Source organism: Hetaerina americana, unplaced genomic scaffold, assembly GCF_022747635.1.
Source record: "Hetaerina americana unplaced genomic scaffold, ioHetAmer1.1.p SCAF_2, whole genome shotgun sequence".
NCBI classification, from domain to species: Eukaryota; Metazoa; Arthropoda; class Insecta; order Odonata; family Calopterygidae; genus Hetaerina; species Hetaerina americana.
This window is the reverse complement of record NW_027286763.1, coordinates 102880953-102893639: the sequence shown is the minus strand read 5'-3', so window position 1 is coordinate 102893639 and position 12687 is coordinate 102880953. Positions and strand designations below refer to the sequence as shown.

Below are 12687 nucleotides of genomic sequence, written 5' to 3'. Positions count from 1 at the left end.
AATATTATTTTATTATTTGAGTCTATATTATTTCCAAATAATTAGCTTTCAGCCAGTAACATTGCTGCAAACCGGAAGTGTATCGTTGAGTATTGTTTTCAGATTTCACGTGGTGCTGTGAAAGATTATCTATGAACGATGGTAGGAATATGTGCGGGAAATTGATTTAAACGTGTATTTTATGCAAGCATCTTTCTTCGATGGTTGAATTTTTATTGTGATATTTATTTTATTACAGTCTCACCTTTATGTTTTATTTGAACATGCGGCCGGTTATGCCTTATTCAGAGTGAAAGAGTTTGAAGAAGTGGGTGTGCTTCTACCACAAGTAGAGGAATCTGTGACAGACGTTAGCCGATTTAACTCCGTAGTCAAGTTTTTTGGATTTTCACCTTTCAAAACGGCTGCTGTAGCTTTGGAAAATGCCAATAGCATTTCTGAAGGTGTGAAATGTTATTATCTGTAGTTATTTTCTTAAGAGAAACGGCATCCCTAAATATTTTTTTCCAATAGGTGTCTTACCCGAAGAGTTGTCCGTGTTCCTAGCAACTTACCTTCCTCAATCAACGAAAAAGTTAAAAATTATTTTGGGAGTAATTGAACCGAAACTTGGTTGTGCCATCCAAGAAGTCCTCCCTGTGACATGTCAACATGGTGGCGCCGTACCCGAAATTGTCAGGGGTAAGATGAAATAAGCCAACGGAATTATGCGTATTTCCTCAATCATGAATGTGCACTTTCCTTTTCTGTGGTTGCTTATGGAGTGTTTAAAAAATGAGTATACCTGAATATATTTCACAAGAATTTTTATTTTTGGAGTGGAAATCAATATATATCTTTTTAAATTCTAGGAATTCGCATGCATTTTCATCATCTTGTCAAGGGCTTTACTGCTAAAACTTCAGACATCGCCCAACTTGGTTTGGGACACAGTTATTCCCGTGCTAAAGTTAAGTTCAATGTTCATCGAGCAGATAACATGATCATTCAGAGTATTGCCCTTCTAGATCAGTTGGATAAAGATGTAAACACATTTTCTATGCGTATAAGGTAAGTTACTGTCTTAGCTGCTAACTATTAAAACGAAGGGGAAGATGTTTTTAATTAGTTGTGTATTACTTAATCAATCATAAGTGAATGTTTGCTGCGATTTCATCAGTTTAGGATAGTATCCAGTCACATGTATTACTTAATTTAAACCCCTCAAAGAGCTTTGGTCCATCTGTCGTGGCTGAGAGTGTAGTATGTTTTTAATGTTGACTTGTATTCCTTTGCTACATATTTATTCATTTATTTTGTATAAGTCCGAATATAGCAATTCAGCCTTAACATCACACTTTCAACCACGATAAAAAAATTTGGCAATTCGACGCCCAAGCCCTAGGTGGAGGAAAAATCACCTTTGCAGGAGAAGGCGTTAACCCGTCGCCACCGGGGACGGCTAATATCAATGAAAACATATTAATGCAGGCAACACAGTGGATAATTAATGTGCACCCCAACAAATTCTTCCCTCAAAAATTTTTTTCACTCGACTAAATTAAAACTGATGTAGTCAGTTTGCCAGGCAGTTTGCCCTTTGAAATGAGACAATAATTGAACGACTTTAAATCCACTACACCATTTTCAGATCTTTAAGAACGAGCAAAATTTTGTTGTTACTTAATCTGGTCTTATTGTGTCCCATCTGCTTTGAAAGTGGCTGTGCCATTCAAATTCCAGTTGGTTAATGCATGGGATTTTACAAACAAATATCGCAATCCGAAATTAATGTTGGTAAATTTCCTGGGTTCAATCGTTTTGAACGTTGGGCAACTGTTTGATGTAAGAGATGCTCAGGACAGGAATCTTAATTCTTGATTTGTAGGTACAGCTGTGTTAAAAGTGTCAGTTGCACCCTACCTGTTTCTGTTGGAATGTGCCTCCGGTTTTATAAACAATTTCATTGGCTTTGAGAAGGGCTTTTGTAATTCCTTGCATTGAACAGAAGTTCAATTTTTGATGTTTTCACTTCTAATGCCATTGTTAGAGAATAGTTATCTTCATAGCTGTTATAGTGGACTAAGGATCAGTTGAAGACTGTTAGCACTTCACACCACCTTTACTACCTCATGAAATAATTTTATTTGAGAGAAATGAGTTGAATAAGGAGGATTACGCACTGGCAATTTAAATTTCTTTCATGGCCACGGCTGGACAAAGGTTAAGTACTGTGGCATCTGTGAATCAAAACTCCAATTATAATTTATCATTAATTGAAAACATGGCATTAAAATAGTGAAGGTTAGTGTCCAAGCCCTCTGATACACTTATGACATCAATTAAAGTTCGTCAGTGAATACTTACACTAATGTATCTCTCAAGTTTACAGTAGAGATTTTTCTCCGTATAAATCAGTATAGTTTTAAGTAAAAGTTTGTCTTAAATATGTTTTTATATTTATATTATGCATGTTGTTTCATTGAAATTAGTTTGTGCTATTACAGATGTTATTTAAGTGTCTTTGGATACATTTTTTAAGATGATCCCCTGAGGAGTAATTTGTCTTATTCTGACTTAGATCTGAGCTCTGCAAAACATTTCCGTTTTTCTGGCAGGAACCCATTTTTTTAATCTCCTAAGGTATCACCAGAGTTGCTGGCTGTTCCTAGTTCAGCATGTAATTTCATTTAAGTGTTTATCTTATATTGTATCCAAAGGGTTGAAAGTTGATAGGGGAAAACCTTCAAGAATCAAACAAAAGCAAAAATCTGCAATAATATGATAAGAATGGTAGACATTTTATCAGAAATAAAAACATTTCAAATATGGGTGCAATAGATAAGCACTCAGATAGGTGGTGAATGGAATAGGGTTGGTGGGCCCCCTAATGTGATGTGTGGATTTCACACACCATTGTCCTTTGCATTATTAATATTAAATTTTTTTTGAGCGATTGAATGAAATCTTCATTGGTTAATAATTGTCTAAAATGCCTCACAAACATCATATTGCATGAGTTTTATGGGCTGATAAAACTTGTATTATTTTTCCCATCCTTTACTGAAGTTATTTTTTATTCTCTCTTCATGTTTACTTTAGAGAGTGGTATTCTTACCATTTTCCGGAGCTCATAAAGATTGTTCCAGAAAATTATCAGTACGCCAATGCTGCAAGGTTAATCGGTAATCGCAAGGAACTAACCGAAGAAAATTTAGAAGCCTTAGAAGAGGTTGTACAGGATGAAAGTAAGGCAAGAGCCATTCTTTCTGCTGCTAAATCTTCAATGGGTATGGACATATCCCCAATGGATCTCATAAATGTGAAGGTAATTCCACCTCAGTTGTTTTGCATGGAGAATACTGGAGCTTGTAAATGTCCTTCTATTCCTTTATTTTGGTTGTGAGGGACTGATGTGTGTATCATCATCTTTTGATAATTATTTTGGTCTTATTTAGGTATTTGCTGGTCGAGTGGTGGCTCTGGCTGATTACAGGCGCAAATTGGCAGAATATTTGCGTGAGAAAATGGTTGACGTTGCTCCTTCTTTGGCAACGCTGGTTGGAGAACAAGTTGGTGCTAGATTAATAGCCCACGCAGGATCTTTAACAAACCTGGCAAAGTACCCTGCATCAACAGTACAAATTCTTGGTGCTGAAAAGGCTCTCTTCAGGTAAATGTGACAATAAATTTATGGACTGCTGTTTTGGCAGTGCTATGTTTATGACTCAGTTTTCACTAATTTCCCTGTTATAAATAATAATTATTTTTATAACTTTCACAAGTTGAAGGTCTAATTTAAAAATGACTAGAGCATCAAGTCTTCAAAAGCTCAGTTGCATAAATATATGCATGCTACAAACTGGTGTTTGCAAAAGACAAAGCGCATTATAAATACAGGGTTGAGGTATCTGGGTATAGAATTAACAAGCATTGGATAAATTAAAAAGCTTTGGTGGCTACAGTTTGTCTGTAAAATTGTTTTGCTGTCATAATTCACCAGTCATCTCTGAAAACAATCCTAGAAATTCAAGAAATTGTGGGAGATGCTGCGACAGTAACTTTCAATGGAATCTCTCACTAAAAGTTGATTTTTACGCTTTGAAATTGTTGCATACAATCTTGGAAATTTTTTATCTAAGTATTGAACCATATCTTTGATGAAAGCACTTTTGGCTCTTGTATGAACTGCAAAAATGGGTATGCACTTAATTAAGGTTGAGAAAAAACAAAGTGATCAACCCAAAGTTTGGTATATGATGGAGCTCTTCTCATACTAAGCCAAACGTATTATGAAATTTGCACATTAGGGTTATTAGGGGGGGCAGTTCCTTTCCCTGTACCACTTGAAGTTTCACAGGAAGGTCTGGTAGCCAGGAAATCACTCACCTTGGTTAAAGCTGAGGGTTCCAGAGACATAACTCAGTATCAAAACCTATTATCCCAGCACTATATTCACTGCTATCAAACCCCTAAAATTGAGAGTCAACGTGGAAATGCAATTCAAAATCATTTCCTTTTTCATGGCTACACTTTTATGTGCAGTCAAACTGTTGTTGCAATCTGCCAGGGGCCATAGACTCTTCCAGAATATCTTCATGAATAATATTCATCAAATATAGATGCATGTTGTCTGCACTCAGCCTTTTGGTTTGTCACTCTAACTCCTTCAGGAAAATACACTTGGGCAGAGATTGTAAAAATAACAGTTGATATGTGTGGTTGTATATTTCAACAAACATGAGTTATTATTGCGTTATGGTATGTTTATTCAGTGGAGGTCTTACATAAATGCTACGTTGTTCATGTGCACCAAAGACCTCTGCACCCTAGCTCCCCCTCCTAACCCTCATCCTCCAAAAGGCAAACGTTTTTTGACCCTTACACCCATGATCTTAGCCACTCCTGAAATGTAGGGTCTTCCGATAGTTCTCCTATAACATTGGAGCAAGGGATCTTTGGGATTAAAGAACAGCTATAAGTGAGATGATTTAGAGACGTTTCAGAATCACTGGGTGTTCAGTGGAAACATTTTCAAAGTTAATTGCTTGGAATAAGGAGAGGGGCATGAGCAGGAGGAGTCATGGAAATTAAATGATAGATTTTAGTCTTTGAATGGCAGTTTTTGCTCTGCCTGACTTGACATAAAGATATTTGTAAACACAAAAATTTTCTCATTTTGCGTGTATAATTTTTTCAGTCACTGTTTTGACTGCTATATGTGGCCCATGGTGGGAGACGAAAACAGAGGATATGGGAATACAGAGGTTGGATGAAATTGAAGACTAAAACACTTTTCGGGAAATAAGTAGGGAAAATTTGTGATAACAAAGATAAGGTAGGAAAAATATAAGTTGGACTAGATAAGGTTCAAGAGAGATAAAAGGAATTACAGAAGAAGTGAATGGCAAAGAGAAAAGGCCAGGAGGCTTAGGTATTGCAAGAGAATATGATGCAGATGAGGATAGCTTGCTTACTCAATGAGAGATAGTAAGGTTATAAAAAAAACCATAAACACAGTAATCAACCCAAAGGTCAGTTTAGTAGTTCACCCTGTACTAAGTCTGACGGCGTGAGAAATTCCCACATCAGGGTTTGGGGGCCAGTTCCTTTCCCTGTGCCGGTTATGGTTTCCCAGGAAGATCTGGTACCCGAAAAATCACATAGCTTGGGTGGAGCTGCAGGTGCCTAGAGAGGCTTGTCCGATTCTGGGCCCTCTGGTTAGTAGTCCAACGCTCTTCTCTGGACTACCATGATCCACAGTTAGGGTAATTAGGGAATTGAAATGAAATAAGGCTTTGGGGCTAGACAACATTCCCCTGAAACTACTTAAAGGGTTCAGGAAAGGATGGGAGGAAGGGTTTTTGTGGACTAATTCACGAGGGAGGAGTTTGGCCTGAAGACTGTCGAATCGGTGTTAATTCCTATTCCAAAAATGGTAAAGGCTAAATCACTTGAAGATTACAGGGCAATGATTGTTTTGGTTCCAGGTCTTTTGGATAGCTGAAAGAAGCAAAGAAAAAGAGATTTGCCCCATTTGGACTTAACATGCCACAGGTCTCAGAGCTACAAATTTTTCCTCATCTTCAAAACAAACTTCAGCTTGATTACTTATAGTAAATTTATAGTTACTACTTATAGTTTTTGGTCCACCCAACTTTTCGTTCTACCATGTATGAGATGTATTATTATTACTGATGGGGAAATTATAATATTTTACCTCCAATTTTGCTGGCCAACTGAAAGGCAAAAGCTTGATTAAGACCTGGAAGAGTGGTGAACACCTGTGAATTAGTATAAAGGGATAGTAAGAAGTTCCTTTTATGAACATTAAACATTTTAGAGTAAAATTTGATGATATGCTATGTTCTTATTACATTGATCACATGACATATTGTTTTTCAGGGCTCTGAAAACACGAGGTAATACTCCAAAATATGGATTACTCTTCCATTCCACCTTTATTGGTAGGGCTGGGGCTAAAAATAAAGGCAGAATATCTCGCTATCTTGCAAATAAATGCTCAATTGCTTCCAGGATAGACTGTTTTGCTGGTGAGTACTGACTAAATTTGTTCTGTATGGTTATGATAATGATGGGTCATTAGTTAATTATAAATTTCCATATTATTCATTATGTGATGTGCCAATTGTTCTTTTGATTTACATTGTGCTTTATATTCTTGAAATTCATTCTGGTACTTCTTGCAGAGATTCCAAGTGCTATCTTTGGAGAAAAATTAAAGCAGCAGGTTGAAGATAGATTGAAATTTTATGAGTCTGGTGATATTCCCAAGAAGAACATTGATGTAATGGTTGAAGCTGTGGAAGAAGCCCTTCAGTTGGTAAGTTTTATAGCACTCTGCTACATCGCAAGTAGTATCACTCACTTCGTGTTACCGGAAATATTTCATACTAATTTACGTGGTCTGGACAGCTCTTCGTATGAAATAACAACTGTCACATTTGCATTTCGGAGCATAGAATTTGCATAAAATTATCCTCTGCCTCCTCTGGGGTAACATGATAATTTTTACTGTATTCTTTCCTTGGTTCCATTCATAACTTTAAGTTTTTATATTTATATTATTCATATTGCTTGTTTGGTAGTCCACCATGTAAGGTAGGTTTTGGTTGGACAAACTGTACTCTTCTTAAGCCTTTCCTAACAAGAAAAAACCCAACACTCTACCCTGCAATCAACTGTTCTTCGATTCCGCATAAATTCCATCTCAGTTCATTCTGTCCAAGATCCCTATCCATTTCGTAAACCTACTATGCTTTCTCAACAACCTCTCTTCTTTCACTGTCCTCAGCTTTTCATTGCCAATCAAAATGCTAATCTTCCTACTGTTCTTTAATTTCTCCCCACAACATTCTCTTCTCCCCCACCATGCCTAGCACTTCTTTGTTAATTTTCCTATTCATCCATTTTACTATTTTTCATGTTTCTGAACTGTACAAAACCATGCTCCCTACCAAATTTTTTACTAATCTTTTCATATACTCCTTTCTTTAAATCCTTGTCATTAATTCCATCCATTTTGTGAAATCTTCTTTTCCAAAAGAAATGCAATCCTTCCTCTTCTACCCATACTACTGTGACCATTTTGATCCAAGGCTTAATCCTTGACTTAATCAGAGTTAATTTTTTATTGGAGCCTTCTGCTCATATTCTCAACAGATGGTGTCCACTTTTGGTGAACAAAATTAAAGATGAGTTATGGTGCCACTATTGTATCTTGATTTAACATGTGTTAATCTCCACCCTGTACGCGAGTAGTTACAGAGGCATCATTTGTGAAGGTCAGGGTAGGGCAAGTGCCCCCATTCCGCGTGCATTAAAGGTGTTTATATGAATAAAATGCACCTATGGCATATTAACTGACTGCATGTAGATGTACAGCAGAATAATGAGTAAAAAGTGTTTATTAAAACTGTATATAAAGAAGAGTTCTGACTTATTATTTGGTAGTCAACCATTCAAGGTAGGTTTGGGATGGACACATGCCATTCACTTGAATTTTTTAGTCTTGCCCGACAAGACAACCGGACATCCCAATCAAGTGTTTTTCCGTTCTGGTTGAATTGTTTCTCCTTTCATTCCATGAAAACATGCATATCCTTTTTGTGCCCTAACATTGCTTGCCTGGCATCCCTCTCCCCCTAACCACTAATCAAAATGCTTTGTATCCATCTTTCCTGCCTCCTTCGAATTTCTCCCAACAGTCCTCACTCCTCCCCCATAATGCCTAGTACTTCATTTATTTTTTCCCATCATTTTATCTCTTCTGTCCTTCCACAATCCACATCTCAAAAGCAGCTAACCTATACCTATTGTCTGACTTCATTAGACCAAGTTCAGACCAAAAAGTGCATGACTATGCGATTCCTGCTGGAAACTGCTCTTTACATGAAATTTGTCATTTTGAATTAATTGTTTAAAAATGGCTCAATCTTTATTTTTTAATGAAAATGTTACGCTGAACTCTCTTAACCTCTGCTGACTATTACTGCCTTTGGTTTTAAAATTTTAATCCATTCTTTGCAAACCCTTAAAAATAAATGTCTCACATTAAATTGTGTAAACATTCCACTTCCTAAACAAAATTATAATATTGTGTATGAATAAATCAAAATATTTGGCACAGTTCTATGAAATTTACTTAGTCAGAAATTGGTGTCTTTTTTTTAAGGCTAAGGCTAAGTGTGAGAAGAAAAAGAAAAAGAAGGACAAAAAGAGGAAGAGAGAAGAAGCTGGTTTGGAAGAAAGCATGAATGGAGAAACAAATGTGTCTCTTGGTGGAAATGGTATGTTCAACATTTTTGCAAAAAAAATTGGTAGCTTAAGATTTCATGTGTAAGACACTGGCGAGTTGAGTAAAGATTTGTATTTAACATTCATTCGTTCATCATGAGGCATTTTTCTACCCATGATACTTGCTCAGATCAAATGTAATTGTTAGCATTATGGGGCCTATCATGGTGTAACAGGACCATCTTTACAAGTGATAACAGAGCGAGCACACTCCATGAAAACTTTAAAAAAATATTCTGAGAGAGAAAGATGGGATATCTGCTGGAAATTTGGCAGGATTGCAGTGATTTGATTTTATTTGGCAAATAATTAGATGTGATTGCAGTGAGTGCCATTTGATTGCATTGAATACCATGGTTTTTCCCATGCACTCTATTCTGTGTATTGGAATAACCTTCTGACAATGTTCAAAGCCTTACAAGTGTTTACGTTTGACGTGACTTCTTTAGTTCTGCTATTATCTGACTTATTTAGTTCTAAGCAATTTTTCCCCCATCTTAGTTCAATCATAATGCCTTTAAAATCACAACATCTTCACTGTTTACCTCTTTGTGCTCACCCTTCAACATCTTTCAGCCACATGGTGGTCAGTTTGTAGGAATATTAGGAAAAGTCTGACATAGCTCAGTTAGACCAATAATTTGTGAATATATTAGAATAAGTGGCAATTTTTTAAGGTAGTTGTTTTTTATATAATAGAATTAGTGTGATTAGGGAATTCCCTGTATGAATGACGTACCTATAAGTTTGTAAGATCGGGTCTTAGGCAATATCGTGAGCACAGGCTGCGACTAAAACAGAAATTATGGTAGGGTGGGCATAGGTAACACCAGCTTAAGAAATGTGTTGATGGGTGGTCCTCTCAAAGGAATATCTATACAGATTGTAAACACTCAGGAGAAACATCAGTAAAGAGTAGTGTATGTTAGAGCTTGTTTGTCAAGAAGAAGTAATTTATTGGAAAATGAGCGGTTATCTTGCAGTACCTCTCAATATCTTCTTTGTCCACTTTTTTATTTTAACTTGTGGAACCATATACCAATGTCCATGCTCGCCCATGACTTCTACATTATTATGGCTTCCTAAACACTATTGTGGCCATCAGTAGTCTCTACTGTCCATCGTCTTCATGCATTGAAACCCATTATGTGTTGTGTGTTCACGGGTATCTCTCGTCAACCTGAAAAAGTCTACAGTTGAGATATTGCAGTTAATAGACATTTGCAAAGTTAAATACGAATGGGTGACTTGTGAAGTTGTGTGTGCAATTCAATTAGGACACTCAATTTGATGGAAGTATGTACTCTATATACTCCCAGAGAAAGGCTTAACAAATGGGAAAAAGTTTTGTTTCTATTTTTTGGCTTGTGGCTGTGTATGACTGATGCTAGTCTTAAATATTGGTGCTAATATTGAGAGGAATTATTAATGATTGTCAATAGATAGTTATTTTGATCCCAGTTAAATTTATCAAAATTTTGTTAACTTTGGTTACTAACTTATTTTAGTGTGTTAGGTTTTGACTAGGTTTTTAGAAGTTATTAATGGGCGGACAATTAAGTGGTGCAAAATATACCACCAAAAATTTAACTCCAGTTTGTGCTCATGTTCTTGTGGAATTCAAAATATTTTGGCATTCTTACAGTTCCCATGACTTATGCAGAATTCCTTCTCTCCCTTTGTCATTCCATCTTTGAGAACATGATGATGGATCAACCTTTTTTTTGTATATCCTGGTGAATATTTACTAAGTAATGGTAATTTTGTTTCAGATGAAGCTGATGAAACTCCTCCCAAAAAGAAGAAGAAGAAAAGTAAAGTTTCCATGGGAGATTAATATGGTGCTGGTGAAGCATCATAAATTTTATTTGAAAGTTGCATTTTGTGCACATTGCACTTCCTTTTTAAAAAGGAAATATTATGTTATATGATAAAGAGGATTCATAATTAAATATTAAAGATTTACACATGATACATCAAGCTGTGTTTTCTTTACTGTGGCCCCATCTTTATAGTGGTGGAAAGGTAAAGATTTGAAGTTGTGTGTTGGTAAGTACAACGTGGAAACAACTCTCTCAACATGGAGAACACATTGCCAGATGGTGGCTTAAATGATTGTTGGCCTGTGCCAGTATAATGATAAGACAAAATTGTTGTATTGATTTATTTTTCTGTTGTTTGTGTGTTTCTATGTATTCACTCAAGAAATCATTAAACCATGCACGGCCAGTATCTCAACATCAATTTTACTTCAAACAATATTTCTGTGGATATTTACTGATTTGCTGCAGATTTCTCATGAATGAGAGGTGTCATTTATTGAAACCAAAGGTTTCAGCTTCTATTTTACAAGGTTTGCCAATTGAAATCACATTTGGTCTTCAATTTTCAGGAAATGCTGACAAAAATCATAATTGTAGTGACAGAAAATAGAAGTAATTTGTAATGTTAAAGAAATTGGAGAGGTGTGTACAGACTGAACCCAAATTTTGAAGTTACCTGAAATTTAAGTGAATTATTATGTTTATGTCTAGCATTTTCACTTTGGCCCGTTTTAATATTGTCTGCTCAGCTGTGATTCTTTGAAAGGAAATGTTTCCACAAATATTTGTAATGCTTCCCTGGACTCAGTCATTTTAGAGAAGCGCTTGATTCTTTAACTAATATCTTTTTGGTCTAGTATCATTTAAAAGAATTTTGCCTGATTTTCTTTTAAGCTGACATTTAAAAAGCTTAGCATGCCTTATCTTTGGAAATGAATACTCTTCAATGATATTTATTTATCGACATAATTGGGGGTTATTGAGACTTATAAGTCCCTTCTCTTCAGCATTACATTGAAGACCATTACATACACCAAAGCCATAGGTGGAATTCAACCCATTGACCTCTGGGTTGGCAGGTGAGGATGTTACCCCACTGTCACCAGGGTCGGTAAATGTATAAATTCATATTCAAAGCTTAACTAAACATAGAAACACTAAGGACACTAATTTGACGTTTCAATGGGTAGGCTTGGAGGAAGAACAGAGAGAATGAGATGGTGGCTATCTGATAGTTTTGGTGAGCATTATTAAGCTTGGGAGGTTTGAAAGATTCAGGCACCCTCAAGTGCACTCCTTTACGGGTTTAGTATTGCCAACCAAAACTATCAAATAGCTGCCATTCCCTCTCAAATCACTTCACCTTTCATCCCATAATCCTTCCCTACGTATTCTGTCTTTCACATACTCATTTATAACAAAATTTAGGAGATAGATACTTAAAAAGGGGTGACAGAAAAATGTGTGTGGAAAGGGAGTAATAAATACATAACCATCTTTATACCTTGAGACTATGGAGTCTCATCTACCTCCTAACCCATGGATCATTTGGTATGACGAGGGTGGTGGCTATGATAACAGAGGTGTAATAGTTGCCACCCTTATTATAACCCAACGCTCCATCGCTTACTTAGATTTTAGAAAATGAATGAACTGTTGGAATTCATGCTTAATGCTATGTACATGTAATTAATAACTGAAAATTTGGGCTCCCAATGCCTGATATAAAGTCAATTTTTAAGCACCAAATTATATGATTGAATTTATTTAGAAAAATGGTAAACCAAGTCACACCAAATGTTTCAATCGACTTAAATATTGAATTATCCTTGTTTCTAAGCATGTATGTGCTATGCATAATATTTAAATTTTTCTCTTCAAGAGTAACCATCTAAACTAAAAGAACAGAGTTGAGGGGCCTTGTCGGAACATGGAATATCCATAGACAACATGCAGGTGTACTTCACTTTCCACAATTTTATTAGACTGAAACACAACAATTTCCACCACTCTGTAGCATAAGCAGGTGTCAATATCACAGTGATTTCATTTCAGACGTACTTCTGGA

At 36.1% G+C, this 12687-nt stretch overlaps 1 protein-coding gene across 1 annotated transcript; it reads left to right on the top strand.

Moving 5' to 3' along the window:
• The first annotated feature begins 35 nt into the window (after positions 1-35).
• Nop56 (Nop56 ribonucleoprotein) lies at positions 36-10770 on the top strand. The gene is made up of 10 exons (XM_071585045.1): positions 36-141; positions 239-443; positions 514-681; positions 852-1050; positions 3082-3307; positions 3438-3652; positions 6385-6533; positions 6690-6823; positions 8675-8789; positions 10569-10770. Exons 1-10 carry the CDS (start codon positions 139-141, stop codon positions 10631-10633), a joined length of 1479 nt encoding a protein of 492 aa, XP_071441146.1. The 5' UTR covers positions 36-138; the 3' UTR covers positions 10634-10770.
• Positions 10771-12687: the final 1917 nt, after the last annotated feature.